General features: G+C 53.0%; 1 protein-coding gene across 2 annotated transcripts in view; it reads left to right on the top strand.

Moving 5' to 3' along the window:
* Positions 1-20,835, top strand: part of LRP5 (LDL receptor related protein 5) — a 108,594-nt gene that overhangs the window by 67,184 nt on the left and 20,575 nt on the right. For both annotated transcript variants that reach the window (XM_030833262.2, XM_030833261.2), the window contains exons 8-14: positions 1,646-1,862; positions 3,653-3,942; positions 6,597-6,823; positions 8,086-8,270; positions 12,774-13,097; positions 14,657-14,856; positions 19,531-19,739. In XM_030833262.2, the coding sequence (XP_030689122.1) occupies positions 1,646-1,862; positions 3,653-3,942; positions 6,597-6,823; positions 8,086-8,270; positions 12,774-13,097; positions 14,657-14,856; positions 19,531-19,739 (1,652 nt within the window). The remainder of the gene's footprint in view (positions 1-1,645; positions 1,863-3,652; positions 3,943-6,596; positions 6,824-8,085; positions 8,271-12,773; positions 13,098-14,656; positions 14,857-19,530; positions 19,740-20,835) is intronic.

The following is a 20,835-nucleotide window of genomic DNA, read 5'->3' as shown; positions in this document are numbered from 1 at the left end:
ATGTCGCCTTCCTCTTGTGGGGCCGAAGCCGGAACCAGCACCTGCTGGTAATCTATCACCTGCCCTGTATGGCTGACCAGTGGGCCAGGCCTGGTGCCCAGAGCTCCGCACGGAGATCCTACAGCCCAAGGTCTACACTCCAGCTCGTGGTACAGGACAGGATCCCATCCGGTGTTCTCATCTGGGCTGCTCATTGGAGCCACCTGTGGGGAGCTGCTTTCAGGACTCGTACCTGGCCTTCCAGTTTGGTGTAATTGCCCCAGGTTGGGGCCCAGCCACTGTTCTTTGGTTAAGTTCCCAGGGTGACTTTATTTATGTTTTAATATTCATTTATTTATTTGACTGCACTGGGTCTTAGTTGCAACACGTGGAATCTTCACGGTGGCATGCGGGATCTTTAGTTGTGGCTTGCGGGCTCTTACTTGAGGCATGTGGGATCTAGTTCCCTGACCAGGGATCAAACCCAGGCCCCCTGCGTTGGGAACGTGGGGTCTTAACCGCTGGACCACCAGGGAAGTCCCTCCAGGGTGAATTTAGCTGCTACCCTCAGTTACAGGTAGAGAGGTTGAGGTCCATGTGGGATGCAGAGGGACTTGGCTGTGGGGCAGAGCTGGGGTGGGACCCCTGGCTGTAGGACCCAGAGCTGCCTGCTACTCCTGGTTGGGCCAGCAGTTTTGTCCTGTGCTGTCCAACAACAGAGGACCAAAGTCTTTTCTGCTCAGCACACACCCGATCTGTCTTATGTGTCTGCCACCTGCAAACCTGAAGGTTTGTAGCCTTTCTGATGAGCTGGAAATATAATCCGGCTGCAGGAGACCTGTTGAGACTTGCCTTTAATTCATCATGTCTCTTTCATCCTGGCTTGAGAGCCAGGAGAATTTGGATGTTACATTTTTATCTTGTTTTTCACATCAGCTCCTACAGGGTCATCTGTCATCACAACCACATCTTATCCTGATTGTGTGTTTCAGTTGGTTAAGGCGTTTTTACGTTTGATAGTAGTTTTCTCCTCTGTGGCTTTTGTGGTTGATGCTTTTAATCAGTGCCGACTCTTCAAGAAAAAGATCTAGCTTTTACATCTCAGAGTAAACAGCCACTAGTGTGTCTGGTGTTGGAAAGCATCTTAGAGCTGTAGGCTCAGACTTAGACCCAGAAGCGTCCTCAGAGTTCACCTGGTGCTGACCGAGCAAGAAATTAGTCCACAGACAAGTGGGAGGCTTTGCCCAGGGCTTGCAGTACGTTGGCTGTCCAGCCTTTTGGAACTGAGCTCCGCGTCAAGGGTGTGAACTGGTGCCTCCCCGTTCTGCATCTTGGCAGACATTACTAATCAATGAGCCCATCCCGGGTCGGAGACCCACACCTTGGTATCCCAGGCAGCTACTGCTAGTCGATCAGCAATGGCGAGAGAGAGGACACCTGTTTGTCTTGCCTGCCCCTCTCAGCCCAGCGCCCACCCCCAGGTAGGGGAGGCAGTGGGGAAGAGCCCCTGAATGGCCCCATCACTGAAAACATCACTCATCCAGCTGCCCCAGTGAGCCGTGGCTTTGTTAGGTGGCCTCGCCAGGCGCAGACGCTGCTGGGGCCCGTCCTGTTCCAGGCAGTTCAGGCCCGAGGCTGGTTCAGCCCTACGTCTGCCATCCTGCAGGTGATCAACATCGATGGGACAAAGAGGCGGACGCTCCTGGAGGACAAGCTCCCACACATTTTCGGGTTCACGCTGCTGGGGGACTTCATCTACTGGACCGACTGGCAGCGGCGCAGCATCGAGCGCGTGCACAAGGTCAAGGCGAGCCGGGACGTCATCATCGACCAGCTGCCCGACCTGATGGGGCTCAAGGCTGTGAATGTGGCCAAGGCCGTCGGTGAGTCGGGTCAGCCTCCAGCCGTGGGTCAGCCATGCCACAGGCTCGTGGCTGCCCTTTTGGTCCACAGGCAGCCCAGTTGGAGGCCAAAGCCGGGGGTGTAAGTGACCGGCTGGGGCACCACTCTGGGGCTGGACAGCACAGGAGATGGTGAGAATATTGGTCCAGGACCAGTGGCATGGGGGTGGGGTATCGACCAGGCATGGTGACTGGGCACTGCTGGCAATAATTGTTCTCACGAGGGCTAACACTTGCGGAGCGCCTGCTGCGTGCGAGGCTGTGGCTAAGTGCCGTAGTGCCCAGAGCAGCTCTCTACGTGAATTACGATGTGGCCCTATTTGCGCTGGGGAGAGGGTGGCAAAGCCGTGTAGCTAATGGGTGGCCGAGCTCAGGACTCATGCCCGGGTCTGCCTTGACCTCGTGGCTGGGCTGAGCTGTGGTTGTTGTCCAGTGTGACAGCCTGGACCCTCAAGCACACACCTTTTATCTGAAAGCCAGGATCTGCAGAAAGCTCCCTTAACACAAGGATTTGCCTCTTTATAAATATGATTCCCAGTGCAGGTCGACAGGCTACACTGGGAACAGTGGTGTCCAGCTGTGGTGGGAGGACAGATGGGGGGACGGGACTGTGGGCTCTGTGGCGGCAGGGACCCTGTCCCCAGCTGGGGCCCTGCACCCAGCACTGCACCTACACATCAGAGACACTCAGCAACCCTTTGCTGGAGGGAGGGAGGGAGGAAGGACCAGAGAGGCCCCAGTGCCTGCCCTTAAGTCTAGTGGGTGAGACACCCCTTAGGTAGCTCTGCTGCCAGGCTGGTGACTACAGTTGAGGTGTTAGAGGGATGCCTGACTTTAAAATACGAGGGAGGGCACTTGAGCTTGGAAGTTAGGGAGCAGGTGGGGGTCAGGGTTTGCCCGGCAGAAGGGACAGCTGAGCAGAGGCCTGGAGGGGAGGCCGTGGGCGGAGACCCTGGGGGGATCTAGTGCATCTTGGTCTCCGGGAGAGGCCTTTAGTCACAACCTGCACTCCTGAGACAAGGCGATGGAATCAACACACTCAGTTTACCAGCGCCTTTGAAAACACGTTCCTCATCCACTGTGGAACGTGAGGTCCCCCGGTTAGTGAGTGTCTGAAAAATAAAAAAGAAAACCCTAGAGGTAAGAAACATGATATATCCATTGGGTGTGATTTAAAGTTGAGAAATTGGACCCCTCCCTCCCTCTTTCTCTCTCTCTCATGTAGGGATTTACTGGGAAAGATGGAGGAGAGGATTCTTTTTCTAGCTGAAATACTTAACACTAAATTAAAGCCAATTTTAACAGCACTGCAGCAGATGAGTGAGACTAACGGCCTGGCCAAAAATACACGAATGCTAAGTACAGTCTGCTACAATGAGAAAGAGGCGCCTTTGGCCGTCCTGGGTGCATCTGAGTTCGAGGGCACCGAGAGTGCCGGAAACGGGAGGAGGAACTGTCTGGGTGGCGTCTCGGGCTGCGGTCCGGTCAGCAGGCCGGGAGTCCAGGCCCGGCGGGGTGGGGGCGGCAGGGGGTGCGATTGTCCCCAGGTCGCCATGAGGATGGAGGAGTCCAAGTGCGGAGATGCCCTGGGCCCAGAGCCAGCCGTTGTTACGTGCCTTCCCCGTGCCTGGGGAGGCCCTGGGTTTCCATCCACCCACCTGCTGTCCCTGTGTGACGTCTGGCAGAAATGAAGCCTCGTACAACCGTGGAGCCACTGCCCACCCCCTCTTTGCTGGGCCTCTGGCGTCTAGAGCCTGTGTCTTTCCGTCCAGGGACCAACCCGTGTGCAGACAGGAATGGGGGCTGCAGCCACCTGTGCTTCTTCACGCCCCGCGCCGCCAAGTGCGGCTGCCCCATCGGCCTGGAGCTTCTGAGTGACATGAAGACCTGCATCGTCCCCGAGGCCTTCCTCGTGTTCACCAGCCGGGCCGCCATCCACAGGATCTCTCTGGACACCAATAACAACGACGTGGCCATCCCGCTCACGGGCGTCAAGGAGGCCTCTGCCCTGGACTTTGACGTGTCCAACCATCACATCTACTGGACTGACGTCAGCCTGAAGGTACGGCAGCTGGGAGTCCTCCCTGTGTACCTTTCCCGTGAATACCTACCTGGTGATGGTATCGCCTCAGAGGCTGAAAAAAGGTTTTCTTCCTTTTTTAAAAAAAAAAAAAAATTATTTATTTGGTTGTGTGGGGTCTTAGTTGCAGCAGGCGGGCGCCTCAGCTGCAGCTCACGGGCTCCCCAGTTGTGGCACATGGGCTCCTTAGTTGAGGCACGTGGGCTCCTTAGTTGTGGCATATGAACTCCTAGTTGTGGCATGCGGGCTCCTTAGTTGTGGCATACGAACTCCTAGTTGCGGCATGCATGTAGGATCTAGTTCCCCAACCAGGGATCGAACCCGGGCCCCCAGTGTTGGGAACATGGAGTCCCATCCACTGCACCACCAGGGAAGTCCCTTGTTTTTTTAATGGTTTGTTAAAATTGAAGTTTACTTGCTGTACAATATAAGTTACAGGTGCACAATAGAGTGAGTCACAATTTTTAAAGGTTATACTCCATTTATAGTTATTATAAAATACTGGCTACATTCCCCGTGTTGTACAATATATCCTTGTAGCTTATCTTATACCTAATAGTTTGTACCTCTTACTCTCCTACCGTGACGTTGCCCCTCCCCCTTCCCTCTCCCCACTGGTAACCACTGTATCTGTGAATCTGCTTCTTTTTTGTTGTATTCACTAGTTTGTTGTATTTTTTAGGGTTGCACTTATAAGTGATATCGTACAGTATTTGTTTTTCTCTGTCTGAATTATTGCACTTAGCATAATACCCTCCCAGTCCATCCATGTTGTTGCAGATGGCAACATTTCATTCTTTTTTATGGCTGAGTAGTATTCCCTTGTAGAAAAAGTTTTGGTTTTTTTTTAAAGAACTATAGGGAATTCCCTATAACCACTGGACTGGTGGTCCAGTGGTTAGGACTGGTTAGGACTGCGCACTTCCACTGCAGGGGGCACAGGTTCGATCCTTGGTCGGGGAACTAAGATCCTGCAAGCTACACAGTGCTGCCAAAAAAATAAATAAATTTAAAAAATTAAAAAAAATAAAAGAACTATAATATTTATCGTAACTCGATTCACACCATTAGAACATTAGTGAACCTGTGTTAATAAACAAGCATGAATGATTACAATGAGCAGGTCCAGTGGACACACAGGTGGCCATTTCTAGAGTGATTGTGTGTCCGTGTATTTTTCGATTCACCCCACCCACTCCCTCACGAGTGCCCACTTACTTAGCAAGCTCTTTCTTTGTTCCGGATGCTAACATAAACATCCTGGATGAATACAGGAAAGCCTCTTTCATCTTCTAAAGCAGGGTTTGGCATACTGGTCCGTGGACTGGCCTCTGTGTTTTGCCAATAAAGTTTTATTGGGTCACACTGGTGCCCACTTGCTCATGGATCGTCTGCACCTGCTTTTGTGCCACTAGGTTGTAACGGATCCACATGTCCTGTGACACCTGAAATATTTACAGAGAAGGTCTGCTGACCCCTGTTCTAAAGCACCGGACAACCCAAACAGTTTAATCGCCTATCTTTTATTTTACTGTTGGTATTACATGGCTCTTAAAGATTTTTCTGATTTTAAGAGTCACAGGGTTCATTGTAGAAAGAGAGAAAAGTATATTATACAGAAAAGTACAAAGAAGAAAATAAAAACACCTACATCCCCACCATCCCAAGTCAGCCACTGCTGTCATTTTACTGTATTTCCTTTGAGTTTTTCCCTATGTTAGTATTTCTCATAATCACAATCATATGCTACGTAGAATCCTGTATCCTGGTTTTTTCCACATCTCATTATAACAGGTATTTTATCAGCCTGTTACAAACTCTTTAACATAATTCTTTAAACGTGTAAAATATTCCTTATCATATATTCCTTATCATACTTAACCGTTCCCTTATTTTATTTATTTTTCTTATTTTGCGGTACGCGGGCCTCTCACTGCTGTGGCCTCTCCCGCTGCGGAGCACAGGCTCCGGACGCGCAGGCTCAGCGGTCATGGCTCACGGGCCCAGCCGCTCCGCGGCACGTGGGATCTTCCCGGACCGGGGCACGAACCCGTGTCCCCTGCATCGGCAGGCGGACTCTCAACCGCTGTGCCACCAGGGAAGCCCCGTTCCCTTATTTTAAATGTTCTTCCAGTTTTTTCCGACTCCAAATGATACCACAGGAACAGGCATCTCTGTGGGTAAAGCCTCTTCTGTGTTTTCATTCCTATGGATAAAGTTTCAGGAGGAAGATTACTGGGTGAAAGGATACAGTGATTTTTTTTTTTAAGGTTACAACTATTTTGAAGGGTCATGATACATATGTGTATATATATATAATATAGCCTATATATAATGATATATTTTTATAATTATATACTATTATATAAAATATTTTTACATATCTTTAAATGAAGTATATATTTTATATATATTACCAAATTGTTTCTTCTAAAAAGGTTGTATTTTGCTGCTTTTCAAATGTTCCTTCAAAAACTCAAATGTTGGGAAAAACTTATAAAATATAAAAGAAATAAAAAGAATAAAACCTCGAATGTTGGTGATTTGGTCCCAGGTGTGATCAGTAGTTGCTCCAGGAGACATCTGCAGAAACTCTGGTTTCTAACCGTGTCCCTTTCCTCCTCACCTGCTCCCAGACCATCAGCCGGGCCTTCATGAACGGGAGCTCCGTGGAGCACGTGATCGAGTTTGGCCTCGACTACCCGGAAGGCATGGCCGTCGACTGGATGGGCAAGAACCTCTACTGGGCGGACACCGGGACCAATAGGATCGAAGTGGCCCGGCTGGACGGGCAGTTCCGGCAGGTCCTTGTGTGGAGGGATCTGGACAACCCGAGGTCGCTGGCCCTGGACCCCACCAAAGGGTAAGGACCATTTTTGTCCAGCAGGCGTGTCCCCGTCACCTCTCTACACCAGCCAGTGCCTTGATGACCTGAGGCCGCGGCAGACGGCTGCCCACCTGGCGCTCTGCGGTTGGAGCAGTAACGACCGCTACTAGCTTTGAGGTGGCCGGGGCCGGCGGGACCCTTGGAGGTCATCTGGTTCATTTCATAGAGGGGACACTGGGGCCCAGAGCAGCAGGCAGGAAGGGAAGCCTCTGTATCAGGCACCGCATTGGGCACTCCCAGAGGGGTCATCTCGTCTGGGCGTCCAGGGGCCCTGCAAGGGGCGGGTGATTTTACAGATGCAGAAACTGAGGCTTAGAGAAGCTCAGTGATTTACTGAAGGTCACATAACTGGTTAGAGCAGGGCTGGGCCAGGAAGTCCCATGCAGTCCTTTCTAGGCTCCTGTCCTGGGCTTCTCCCCTCCTGCTTCTTGCTGGCCACTTAGAGGCGGTTTAAAACCCACCTTGCAAGCTTGCAAGGCACATGCTTTTATGTGTCAGGCAGCCTGGGGGCCCTGCCCTGGGGCCAGAGAGGCCAGGGTGGAGTCTTCCTCTGCGCTCAGTGCTCAACCCATAAAGCATCAGTGGTGTGTAGGGAGCGCTCCGAACCCTGCCTGCCACGTGCTCTTTCAGGGAAGGGAAGATTTCGGCAGAACAAAAAGAAAGGTCCAGGTTTTAGCGAAAGAACCAGTAAAACGTACACAATTCTGGAATGGGGATTCCTTCCCCGGAGCCACTGCTGAAGAGAGAGGAGGGAGGACCCGTTGGTGGAGATGGCAGAGCTGAGTTCGAGTCCTGACCCTACGATGCCTGTTGGCCTCAGCGTCTTGTTTTCTACCTTCTTTAAGGAGAGGAGACTGTGCGCCCCGATTTGCCCACGTGCTTCCTGCCCGTCCCGGTCACCCTGGCATCCTGTCCAGCTTAGTTAGCGTTTGTCCCTGACACAGGTGTCCCAGCCTGGATGTCGTGTTGCACGGTCACCCTGTCTGTGCACCCGAATGGGAATATCAGGGCTTAGCTTGCAGGGGGGCTGCTGTGGGACCCCAGGAGGCAGCATGTAGCTCCGTGACTGCTCCCAGAGGGATGGTGGGGTGGAGGGGCCTCCGAGGGTCTCACCTCTTCCCTGCTTCCTGCAGGGATGCCATCGGCACAGCCGAGGAGATGGCGGCAGGTGTGCCCCCTGCCCTGCCGTGAGGGTGGCCGTGCCTGAGCCTGCCCCGCCCTGCTCCCATGTCTTCCAGCTACATCTACTGGACCGAGTGGGGCGGCAAGCCCAGGATCGTGCGGGCCTTCATGGACGGGACCAACTGCGTGACGCTGGTGGACAAGGTGGGCCGGGCCAACGACCTCACCATCGACTACGCCGACCAGCGTCTCTACTGGACGGACCTGGACACCAACATGATTGAGTCATCCAACATGCTGGGTGAGGGCCGGTGCGTCCTGCCGCGAGGGGGCGTCCCTGCCCCGGCGTTGGCCATGCTCAGCCCCCATGGCGCTGTGCCCTTGGGCCCGCCAGGCCCGAGCCCCACAGGAGGTGCGGCTACGCCCCGGGTGCTGACCCAGCCTCGCCCCCTCCTGAGGGTTGTCCCTTTCCGCCCCTGGTGCTGTCGCTGTAGATGTGTCAGTAGAGACCCCAGTGACAGCTGTTCCCTACACACCAGCTGAGAGCCGGGTCCCGGCCAACCCCGTGCCAGGATTCTAATTTGACCCTACACCACAGAGCGTAGGTTTTCGTTGATGGCGAAACTGAGGCCCACGGAGGTCGTGGGACTTGTGTGAGGTCACAGGGTGCCACTCAGACCCCACGGCCACGTGCTACAGCCCCATCTGACCCTGAATACCTACTGGGCGCTAGGCATTGTTCTGGGACCACTCAACACCTGGGATTAGATTAAAAACAAAAACAAAGAAACCCTCGCTCCAAGCCACCAGCGGTGAGGGCAGGATTTGAGCCTGGAAATCACATGACTCTGGACTTCTTGCAGGGGGTGGTTATATTAGCTCCCCTGGGTGATACCACATGATGGGGCTGCCCTGTGCGACCGAGAGAATTTGGCTTCCTTCCTAATCACTGCTGCTGCCGCCACCTGTGGTGGGTGTGGTTGTGCCCATTTTACAGATGAGGAAACTGAGGCATAGGTGGGCCGAACGGCTTGTCCCCAGGTACTGTGTGAGCAGAGCCAGGACTAGAAGCTCAGTGGCCTGGTTTCTGCTTGCGGCGGGCTGCACCCACCCTGCATGCTGACTGTGTTGGTGTATGAGGCCAAGAGCAAGGCTTGAATGTGTCTTTGAGACTGCCACCCCCAGCCCCACAGGGAATTACAAGAGGCTGGTGCCAGGTGGGAAACCAGTCACAGCAGAGCTGTGGTTGCCCGAAATAATCAAGCTCCCTGATTACCCCAGAGTAAAGACACACTGGGAGGAAAAGCAGCAAAAACCCTGGAAACCCCCTCGACTCTGCAGGTTGAGGGTGGTCGTGTGCGTCCAGTCAGGCCGTTTTCGGCCGTATTCCCACTGAATGGCGTAGGCGTGTAGGGAGCACTTGGTTAATAACAGGGGAGGCCCCGGGCAAGGGAAAGGTGGGAATGTTGCCTGGCGTGGCACGAGTGGGCATGGAGCGTGAACCTGGGGCCCCGCCATCCTGGTTGCATTCCTGGCCTTGCCATTTGCTGTGTGACTTGAGCCAGGTGACTTAACCTTTCTGTGCCTCGGTCCTCTAATGCCGATGGTCCCTTCCTCCTACAGCTGCTACTGTGAGAATTAACTGAAGGCACTTCTCATCAAGTCTGGAGCACAGTCACTGCCCTCTGAGTGTTTAGTTAATGATCGTTGTTGTTGGAAAAGTCCACTGCGAGTCCCAGTCCAGGGCCCAGGGTGGAGTGGGGGCGGACAGCGTGTGCGTGACAGGCAGTCAGGGAGCACCTTTATTTCAGAACTATCTTTTTTCTAATGATAAAATGATCAACTTAGAAAATTTCTAAAAATGCAGAAAAACAGGAAGCAAAATTTTAATTATCCATTATTTCACCAGTCAGTAATAATGTATATTCATCTGTTGGCATATTTCTTTCCAGTCTCAAATTTTTTTTGATTGATTTTTTTAAGCAAATATTTTTAACTGTTCATCTCTGAAGATTTTTTTCACTTTTTTCCTTTCTAAAAATCATTTTGAAAACATTATTTCAAATCGTGCCACATATGATTTTCATTTGGCTTTCTCCCACTCCTGTACAGGAGGAGCATGTCCCCAGGTCACCAATAGGTTTTCACTGGTACCGTTTTTACTGTGAAATAGAGCATACGTGAGGCATTCATACAACACACACACTTTGACAAGTGAAGACTTAGAAACCCATGCCCAGGTGGAGGGACAGAACTTGTCGAGTGTCACCGGGCCCTGCACCTGCTCTCCCTCCCTCATGCGGCCCTGAGCCTGCGTGTTGCCGCAGTAGTCCCAGCAGGTGCACACAGGTGTGTGCTCTGCGTGTAACTGCTCGGCGGGTCATGTGATCAGACCCTGGTTCGTTTCACAAGCCCTCTGCTGCTGGCGAGAGAATGGCACCAGCGTTCCCAAATGAAAGCAAGGTGTGGGCAGGGCTACCTTCCATCTGGAGGCTCTAGAGGAGAATCCATTGCCTTTTCCATCATCTGGGGGCTGGCTGCATCCTTGACTTGTGGCCCTTCCTCCATCTTCAAAGCCAGCTGTATAGCCTCCACCAGCCTCTCTCTCACTGTCCTGCTCCCTCTTACAAGGACGCTAGTGTTTGCACTGGGTGCACTGGGATAATCCAGAATCATGTGCCCATTTCAAAATCCTTAATTTAGTCACACCTGCAAAGCCCCGTTTGCCGTGTAAGGTACTATATTCAGAAATCCTGGAGATTAGGATGACCTCTTTTGGGGGGAGAGGGGGAATGTTCTTCTGCACGTAGTTTTTATCAAGCACTTAATTTGTGCCGGCATTTTGACCATTCTACATGCATGATCTCATTGAATATTTATCACAATTATATCACGAACCTCATTGTTTTTTTATCATAATTTATTACATTTAATTATCATGGATACCCATGAGGGCACTCTTACGAATAACCATTTTGGGACTTACCTGGTGGTCCAGTGGTTAGGACTTGGCGCTTTCACTGCCGTGGCCCTGGGTTCGATCCCTGGTTGGGGAACTAAGATCCCACAAGCCACATGGCGTGCCCCCCCTCCAAATACCCATTTTTCAGATGGGGAGACTGAGAGTCAAGAAGTTTACATAGCTTTCCCAAGGTCACATGCTGGTCAAGGGAGAAGCGAGGGGGCCCAGGCTGACTCCAGAACCTGGTTTCAACCACTGTAGTAGACTGCTAGGCAGAAGGTTTTATTTTATCAATATTTAAAATTTTTATTGACATATATATACAGTCAAGTACAAAAAAGTAGTCAAGGGGCTTCCCTGGTGGCGCAGTGGTTGAGAGTCCGCCTGCCAATGCAGGGGACGCAGGTTCGTGCCCCAGTCCGGGAAGATCCCACATGCCACGGAGCGGCTGGGCCCGTGAGCCGTGGCCGCTGAGCCTGCGCGTCTGGAGCCTGTGCTCCGCAGTGGGAGAGGCCACAACAGTGAGGCCCACGTACCGCAAAAAAAAAAAAAAAAAAAAAGTAGTCAAGTAGGAGAATTTTTACATACAGATACTTGTGCATACACAGAGGCATCAACATAGCCTGTGTAGCTCCCACGCAGATCAAAGTAGGGAAGTTTCCAGCCCTCAAAAGGCTTTTAGTCAATCTCACCAGCCTCCTCGGGTCAGTGCTGCCCTGACTTCTATCTGTGTGTACTAGCTGTGCTGTTCTAGAACTTTCTATCACTGTGACCGCACAGAGTGTGCTCTTCAGCATCTGGATTCTGTCACTCAGTGAAAGTTGCCCACATTGTTGTTATTCTTTTTTATCATTTTATCATTTTATTCTTTTTTATCATTTCCATTGTATGAAGATCCTACCTTTTTAAAAAAATTTTTTTATTTTATAAAGTTACATTTTATTTATTTTATTTTATAAAGTTACATTTAATTAATTAATTTATTTTTGGCTGTGTTGGCTCTTCGTTGCTGCGCGTAGGCTTTCTGTAGTTGCGGCGAGCGGGGGTACGCGGGCTTCTCCTTGCGGTGGCTTCTCTTGTTGCAGAGCATGGGCTCTAGGTGTGCGGGCTTCAGTAGTTGTGGCACGCCAGCTCAGTAGTTGTGGCTCGCAGGCTGTAGAGCGCAGGCTCAGTGGTTGTGGCGCACGGGCTTAGTTGCTCTGCGGCATGTGGGATCTTCCTGGACCAGGGATCGAACCTGCGTCCCCTGCATTGGAAGGTGGATGCTTAACCACTGAGCCACCAGGGAGGTCCCAAAGATCCTACCATTTTTTAATTCATCCTACTATTTTTTTTTTTTTTACTTTGGCTGTGCTGAGTCTTAGTTGCGGCACGTGGGATCTCTTAGTTGCGGTATGCGGGATCTTTAGTTGTGGCATGTGGGCTCTTAGTTGCGGCATGTGGGATCTAGTTCCCTGACCAGAGATCAAACCTGGGCCCGCTGCATTGGGTGCTCGGAGTCTTAATCACTGGACCACCAGGGAAGTCCCTAATCCATCCTACTATTGACGGACGTTTGGGTTGTTTCCCGTTTGTGGCTGTTACACATAGTTGCTGCCGTGCACATTCTCTTCTGTGTTGTTTGGGTGGATGCTGCATGCATTTCTCTTGTGCTGCAAGAGGGGAATTGCCTGCCCTCAGGGCAGGTGCACATCCAGCCTCAGTGGACCCTGCTCGTTTCCCAAAGTGGTCACATGCTTTATGAGCCCGACGCAAGTGGCCAGGCTGCAGGTTGAACTGGTTCAGCCACAGGACGCCCGTGCGGTGCCATTGCTGACTCGGTACCCGTGTGTCTCCACGCAGGTCAGGAACGGGTCGTGATTGCCGATGACCTCCCGCACCCCTTCGGCCTGACTCAGTACAGTGATTACATCTACTGGACAGACTGGAACCTGCACAGCATTGAGCGAGCCGACAAGACCAGTGGCCGGAACCGCACCCTCATCCAGGGCCACCTGGATTTCGTGATGGACATCCTGGTGTTCCACTCCTCCCGCCAGGATGGCCTCAATGACTGCATGCACAACAATGGGCAGTGTGGGCAGCTGTGCCTCGCTGTCCCCAGCGGCCACCGCTGCAGCTGTGCCTCACATTACACCCTGGACCCCAGTAGCCGCAACTGCAGCCGTAAGTGCCTCGCTCTGCCCCTGTCCCTCACTCCCACATTAGATCATCAGTCTGACTCTGGCGGTTAAGGTGGAAAGAAGCTTTTTATCTGGGGAAACCTTGGTGCACATGGGCAGTCGGGCAGGTTGTGCACTGCACATGTTGCCTAATGTTACCTGGAGGCTCAGGCTGGGTGGAAGACCTGTTGCTTCATCAAGACACGAGTAGATGGTCCAAGCCCTCAGCGGGCACGTCGCACGGGAGGCTCTTTGGATGTGAAAAACAGTCCCTGGGGGAGAGCACCCACTTCTAGGGCCAGGCATTGTTCCAAGTGCTTTTTATGGCCCTTAATCCTCCAGCCTATGGGGTAGGGAGTATCACTGTCCCCATTTCACAGACTAGGACCCTGGGCACAGAGATGTGTAGTTACCCACCCAAGGCCACACAGCTGGTAAGACTTGAACCAGGTTTGGATCCAGGCAGGCTGGCTCCAGAGTCCCTGCCCTGACCCCTTGCGTGTGGCCCCATGTCCACGGTGTAATCCTCACACCGACCTTCTAAACGAGGTAGGCCTTTTCACTTTCAATTCTAAGAAAAGCGAGGTTCAGAGAGCCTGAGAGTGACTTTCCCATGGGCCCGCAGGGAGAACAGGTGTGTCCTGTTGGCAGGCTTTTCTCCTGTGACATCAGCAGAGAGCTAGTTATAACTCGGCCTCTGTGCAGCGCTAGACAGATCGTAAAGCTCTCTGTCATCCGGGCATTGTGTGAGCCTCTCGCAGCCCCGGGCCTTAAGAGGACTGAGCTTCCTTGGCCCAATTATGTGGATGAGGGACCTACAGCTTCGAAGGGTTAAGGGGCTTGGTCGAGGCCCCAGGCTGGTATGTGATGGGCCTGGGGCCACAGCCTGGGATTCCCCACTCTTGGGCTCCCTTTGGTCCTGTTGTCCTTGCCACTGGGGGCCATAACCTTGAAGGGTCAAGCGGAGGTGCAGGTCACCCTCTGCCCAGAGGGGATGTGACTCGGGTGCTGGCTCCCAAGGCCGGCAGACCCAGGGCTGTGACTTGGATTCATGTGGCCCAGCTGTAACTCTTGACGTGGCTGCAGCTGGTGGCCTCTACACATCCTGGGTCCCGACAGCCCTGAGGAGTGTCCCCTCCCGGTGTCACTGTTCACGTCACACGGTTTTCAGCCATTCCCTGGAGCACGTAGAAGCCCCTGGCGAATCCCACCGTCACCAGAGCATCACACACACTTATGGGTGGGAGCTGGATGTTCACTACCTTTCCCTCCCTCTGACTTAAGTCTTGATAATCTGAAAAGAAGTGGATATCTAGTTTTAAAATAACACACACACTTATAAAATATGGAAACAGCAGCGACGTGTAACATGGAGAATAAAATTACCCATAGTCCACCCCCAAGAACCAGTTTTGTGTCTTTCCAGCCTTTTTCCACGTACATCTCGTAGGTGCGCACGCAAATCTACTTTTTACCAGAAAATGGAAGGCCGTCCTCCCTGCCCCACTCCCTGTTCGGCTCCCAGACGCTGACGCGCGCCCGCCCCCGTTTGCCTCTCTCCAGCACCCACCACCTTCCTGCTCTTCAGCCAGAAGTGTGCTATCAGCCGAATGATCCCTGATGACCAGCACAGCCCAGACCTCATCCTGCCGCTGCACGGGCTGAGGAACGTCAAGGCCATCGACTATGACCCGCTGGACAAGTTCATCTACTGGGTAGATGGGCGCCAGAACATCAAACGAGCCAAGGACGATGGGACCCAGGTAAGTGTGCTTTCGGGGGGGCGCGGGGGGCCCTTCCACGAGGGGCTCGCACTGGCGGCTCCCAGGCTACCGCCCCCTTTTCTTAGCAGAGGGGGTGCCAAGAGGGCACAGTTTGGGGTAAACAGTGATTGGGCTCCGATTATGTCATTGCCAGGTATAAGGCTGAGCCGTGTGAGACCCTTAGACTGTGATTCTGTGTAGAAACTGGATTTTGCAGCTGTTTAAGTAGCAGTGGTGGGCGTCAAACCCCATGGGGTTTTTTTTTCCTTTCCATAGTGGTTCTGTGCAGGGATAGTTGATGTTGGTTATTCTAGATTTATCTTTTATTTCAGGGGAGTTGGATAGTCAGTTCTGTTATAATGCAATGTACATGTGTCTGAAAATCACTGCACTGTACAGAATCGCCCAGTACAGACCACGGGTCTGATGGGGGAAAGGGGGCTAGGTGTGCAGCCCTCAAAAGGCCATCAGTGACAAACTGAAAAAAAAGAGAGGAACCTGGCAATACAGGGGCCCTGTCCTTTGAATGGTAAATGGTTCGGTACACAAATGCTCCAGCAGATACGGCTCCTGACGTTGCAAAGACCTGAAGCTGGCGGAGGACGTGGGGGTCGGAAGGTTGCAGCTTGTGGGTTTTTGTGGAACGCGGAAGGAGGGTTGTCTGAGATGGGACGTATCGTTGTAACCCCGGCGTGGATGGCGTGGCTCCCAGTGCCCGGGGGCTAGGGGTCGCTGGAGGCATGTGTGTTTGTGGGCCCCTGCTCGGTGCGGTGCTGCTGTGTGCTCTGCACTTGCCTAGGGTTTCTCCTGGGTGCAGTTGTGCAAAGTGAATGCGAAACCTGCTCTCTGCTCAAACTGTCCCTGATACGTCACTGCATGGGGACGCATACATGTTTTCCAGACGTGAGTCTAGCAGAACTGACTCCTTTTCTGTGTTAGGTGTTTGTGACCCGTGCCAGGAAGGACACTGTCACTGCAGCCTCGGGGCACACCCGGCGTATCCAGCCATGTGACAGGGAACTGAGGCCAGAACTCCAGTAGGACGTGCCCGGCTGGTCATGCCAGTTTCTAAAGACGCCTTTCACAAAAACTACCGAACCCGATGGTCTCTTTCTCAGTCGAGTGGTCAGTGTGACAGCTTCTGTCGTCGTGGTGAAATCTTGATACTGTTAGAACAGCGATGCAGATGCTTGTGTGTGGAGATTTTCAGAAGATTTTCGTGTCTGTAACGTAGGTGTTTCTCTTTCCTACCCTGAACCGGGTGCCAGTACTGCCTGTACGACTGGGCCTCACTTGCGACAAAATACTTCATCCACCCACGATGTAAAGTTAACAAGTCGTCCTTTGACGTCTGTGTCCTTGGTTGATGCTAAAAGCCCCAGCTGTGCCCGAGCAGCTGTGATTATCATCTCTGTGGGAGCAGAGCCTGGTGGAAACGGTGGGAATGGATTTCTTTCGTCCCACCCTGGGCGCAGGTGACAGTCGCTTTGAGTCCTTTGGAGAACAGGGAGTGTTAATTGGTGGACCATGGCTTCCTGCTGAGAAAGTTGCTGGGGCACAAATTACCTTAAGGTCCCCTGGAGAGGCGTCCTTTTGCATTCTTGTATGGTGTCCAGCAGGAGTGGGGGAAGACTTTGAAGAAGAAGCCCTTCTAGGAACACTTAATCTGGAAAATATTCATTTCCCTTCCTGTGTCTCTTGCTAAACTCCACCCTCTGGTGGCTTTGATTATTAGGGGTGCCACCCCACCTCCAAGGATGGTATTCTTAATTATCATCTACTTGGCTGTCGTTTTTCTCTTTAATTTTTGGTTCTTTTATTGTGGTAAATATACGTTACCTAAAATGGGCCATTTGAACCATTTTTAAGTGTACAGCTCCATGACATTAAGCACATTGATATTGTTGTACACCCGTCACCCCCATCCATCTCCAGAGGAAACTCTGTCCCCATTAAACACTAACTCTCCATCCCCCGCATCCCCCCAGTCCCTGGCGCCCACCCTCCTGCCTTCTGTCTCTCTGCATTTGACAGCACTAAGTCCTTTATATAAGTAGAATTACCCAGTATTTGTCCTTTTGTGACTGGCCTATTTCACTTAGCACAATGTTCTCAAGGTTCATCCACATCATAGGAGGTATCAGAATTTTCTTCCTCTGTACGACTGAATAACACTCCATTGTCTGTATAGAAGACATTTTGCTTATCCGTCCGTCCATCAGTGGACGCTGGGCTTGCATCCGCCTGTGAGCTGTTGCTGCAGACTTTCCCACTGGGTTAAGTACCACTTTGTACTGGGGAGGGGGCGGGGTGTGGATTGTGACGTTGAATCGGATTCTGCTAAGATTTTTTGCACCGGCCTTGGTGCTGTTCCTCATGGTAAAATTGGAGTTTGGGTTTTATAAATCCGGCCAGCCGTGTAGAGTTTACCTCCTCGTTCCCGTGTGCCTGGGGTGGGACGTGGGTGGTGTGTTGTTACAGCACGCACTTTTTTCTCAGCTGGTTGTTCCGATGAGTGTGTGCCCGGCTCCCACACACCCACCCTCCGCAGGGAGCCTGGCTCTGGCCAGGGCTAGCTGGAATCTTGCTTTACTCCCGGGCCGTCGGCTGCACTGGGCTGTGGTCTTTGGCCAGAGAGCTCTGTGGCTCTTGGGAAAGGAATGTGCCGGCTGGAGTCGACGCCTGGCTCCTAGGGCCCACAGCTCCCGGGGGTGGGGGTGTTGTTACCTGCAGAGATGCGAGTGACATGCTTCCAGCTGCCCAGCGGGGCTGGACCAGAGGCTGCTGTGTGTGTGTTTGGGGGCGGGTGGTTCCTCTCCAGCTGAGTCCAAGAGGCTGGGCCTGGGGAGGGGGGCTACTTTTTGGCTGCAAGCCCCCTCTTGACCACCAGGAGACTTCTTGTTTTATTGACTGCTGAAAAGAGGTATGTTAAGAGGGTCTGCAATGAGCTGTGATCAGAACATCATCTAAAGATGATTCCCTTCTCAGAGGAGGAACTTTTCATCCAAACTGTTGGTGGCAGCAGCCCAGGAGCTTGGGAAGCCCCTTTGCACCAGGTCAGGTCACCTGAGAACCCAAGGGGACCAGATCCACCAGGGAATCGGCCTCTAGCCTGTGAGGGACGTGAGGGAAGCTCTGGGCACTCTCCTTCTCCTGCATCAGTTCATGAAACAAGGTCCCCTTTAAAGGAATTCTCTGTCGGTGGCTCCGAAAGCCAGGGCTCATCCCTGAGAGGCAGTAGACGGCATGGAGTCCAGCAGCGCTCCTGGGAGAGGCTCAGGGTGGAGACCAGCAGGGAGTGTGAGGGGGAAAACAGACCCCGCGAGGGGCACGTGCTGCCCCTGGGCTCCTGGTATGCGCTGCGGGGCAGCCCTGCACCCTCACCTGGCCTTGAACCCCTGGCCTGTCTCCCTCAGGGAAGAGGCTATGAGAGGTGGACCTCTGTGCTGGACACCTATTGTCCTGGCATCCTAAATTTAAAAAACAATAAGATTTGAGGGCCTTCACTCTGGAGAACAGTATGGAGTTTCCTTAAAAAACTAAAAACAGAACTACCATATGACCCAGCAATCCCACTACTGGGCATATACCCTGAGAAAACCGTAATTCAGAAGGCGTCATGTACCACAATGTTCATTGCAGCTGTGTTTACAATAGCCAGGACATAGAAGCAACCTAAGTGTCCATCGACAGATGAATGGATAAAGAAGACGGGGCACATATATACAATGGAATATTACTCAGCCATAAAAAGAAACGAAACTGAGTTATTTGTAGTGAGGTGGATGGACCTAGAGACTGTCATACAGAGTGAAGGAAGTCAGAAAGAGAAAAACAAATACTGTATGCTAACACATATATATGGAATCTAAAAAAAAAAGAAAATGGTTATGAAGAACCTAGGGGCAGGACAGGAACAAAGATGCAGATGTAGAGAATGGACTTGAGGACACGGGGAGGGGGAAGGGTAAGCTGGGACGAAGTGAGAGAGTGGCACTGACATTTATCCACTACCAAACGTAAAATAGATAGCTAGTGGGAAGCAGCCACATAGCACAGGGAGATCAGCTCGGTGCTTTGTGACCACCTAGAGGGGTGGGATAGGGAGGGTGGGAGGGAGATGCAAGAGAGAGGGGACGTGGGGATACATGTATATGTATAGCTGACTCACTTTGTTATAAAGCAGAAACTAACACACCATTATAAAGCAATTATACTCCAATAAAGATGTTAAAAAAAAAATCCAAGGGAAGGAAAAAAGATAAAAAAAGATTTGAGGGCCTTAATCCAAAAGTCTGAGTCTAAGGAAACAAGAAGTGAGAAGATGTCTTGAGCCAGGGGCCTGTGATCCCGGGCTGACCGCTCAGCTGCTGGGCGGTCCCTCTGTACGTGCGGGCGCAGGCTGGCCAGCCCGGGTGGGGTGACGACCAGGCAGCCGGGTCCAGTGCCGTCACTGGTGGCGGGGCCCAGCTTCGGAGCCCATGGGCTAGAGCTCTCCTGGAGGCTGCTGGGGGGATCAGCTTCACTCTCAAGCGGATGTGTGGGCAGGAGCTGGTTTGAAAGGAGAGATTCCCAGACACGGTTGGGCTTTTGACATTTGCTCTGCACGCGGGCACAGGCCTCCGCCCTCCCCACCGTGACTTTAGCCGGTGCTCGTTTCTTACCACCCTACAGCCCTTCGTTTTGACCTCTCCGAGCCAAAGCCAGAAACCGGACAGGCAGCCGCACGACCTCAGCGTGGACGTCTACAGCCGGACCCTGTTTTGGACGTGCGAGGCCACCGACACGATCAACGTCCACCGGCTGAACGGGGAAGCCATGGGCGTGGTGCTCCGCGGGGACCGCGACAAGCCGAGGGCCATCGTCGTCAACGCCGAGCGAGGGTGCGGGGCCGCGCGGGTGGGGTGCTGCACCCGCTGGGCTGTGCCAGGGGCCCCTGCCGTGAATGCCGGCCTCTCGGGCCGGGAGGGATCTTCCACCCCCGACACTCCCATCTGCAGCCGGAGTGGGGCAGGGAGACACCAGCTCATTCCCAGGCATGGCAGGGAGGCAGAGACGCCCAGGGATGGCCTGGACTGAAAGCCTGTGCAGGGGAGAGGGCTTTGCTGAGAGGCACAGGCAGGATGTGATTCATAGGTTTCATACCATCCCATCCAACTTGAACCCTATTCAACCATCCCTTCCATAGTGTCCCACGCGGTGGTGGGTTACTCACTTGCCTAGGGGAGGTCACTACCTGACTGGGAGCTTCTTCCTTCCCTGAAGCTCCCTGATGGGCCCTCAGGTTCTCTGGTAGGTGGGAGAGCACCTGAGACACGTTGACACATGTGGAGGGTCCCAAAGGGAAGGACCAGGGCGGGAGGGTGAGGGGGCCGAAACCACATGACATGAGATTGGGAAATAAAGCCAATCGGGGAGGATTTGGGGGTGGAAGGCAGGAGGATGGTGACCACCTCAGGTACCCGCAGGGCTGCCGTTCAGGGCGGGAATCAGACTCATCGAGGCACTGTGTGCTGAAGCTTGTGCCCGGGGACCGCCAGGCAGACCTGAGTTCAAATCCCGGCTCTGTCACCTACTGCCTATGTGACCTCAGGCAGGTGACGTGACCTCCCAGGGATTCAGTTTCCTTGTGAGGACAGCGGGGAGTACCAGCCCTGCAGCCCCCGGGGGCTCAGTTACTGAAGACGGTTCTTTAGGAATCAAAGGAGGGGGCGTGTACTAGTCCCAGGGGCTGCCGCAAGTGACCACAGACTGGGGGCTTGAAACACGGAGGTCTATTCCCTCGCTGTTCCAGGGGCCAAAGTCAAGGGTGGCAGGGCCGTGCTCCCACTGGAGTCTCTAGGGGAGGTTGCTTCCTGCCTCTCAGCTTTGGGGGCCCCGCATGCTCCTTGGCTTGTGGCCGCGTCCCTCCACTCTGCCTCCGTCTTCACGTGGGCTTCTCTCTGTGTCCGTGTGGCCTCTTCTCTCTCTTGAGGCCAC

This window comes from Globicephala melas, chromosome 8 (assembly GCF_963455315.2).
Source record: "Globicephala melas chromosome 8, mGloMel1.2, whole genome shotgun sequence".
NCBI lineage: Eukaryota > Metazoa > Chordata > Mammalia > Artiodactyla > Delphinidae > Globicephala > Globicephala melas.
This window is presented reverse-complemented; position numbering and strand designations above follow the sequence as displayed.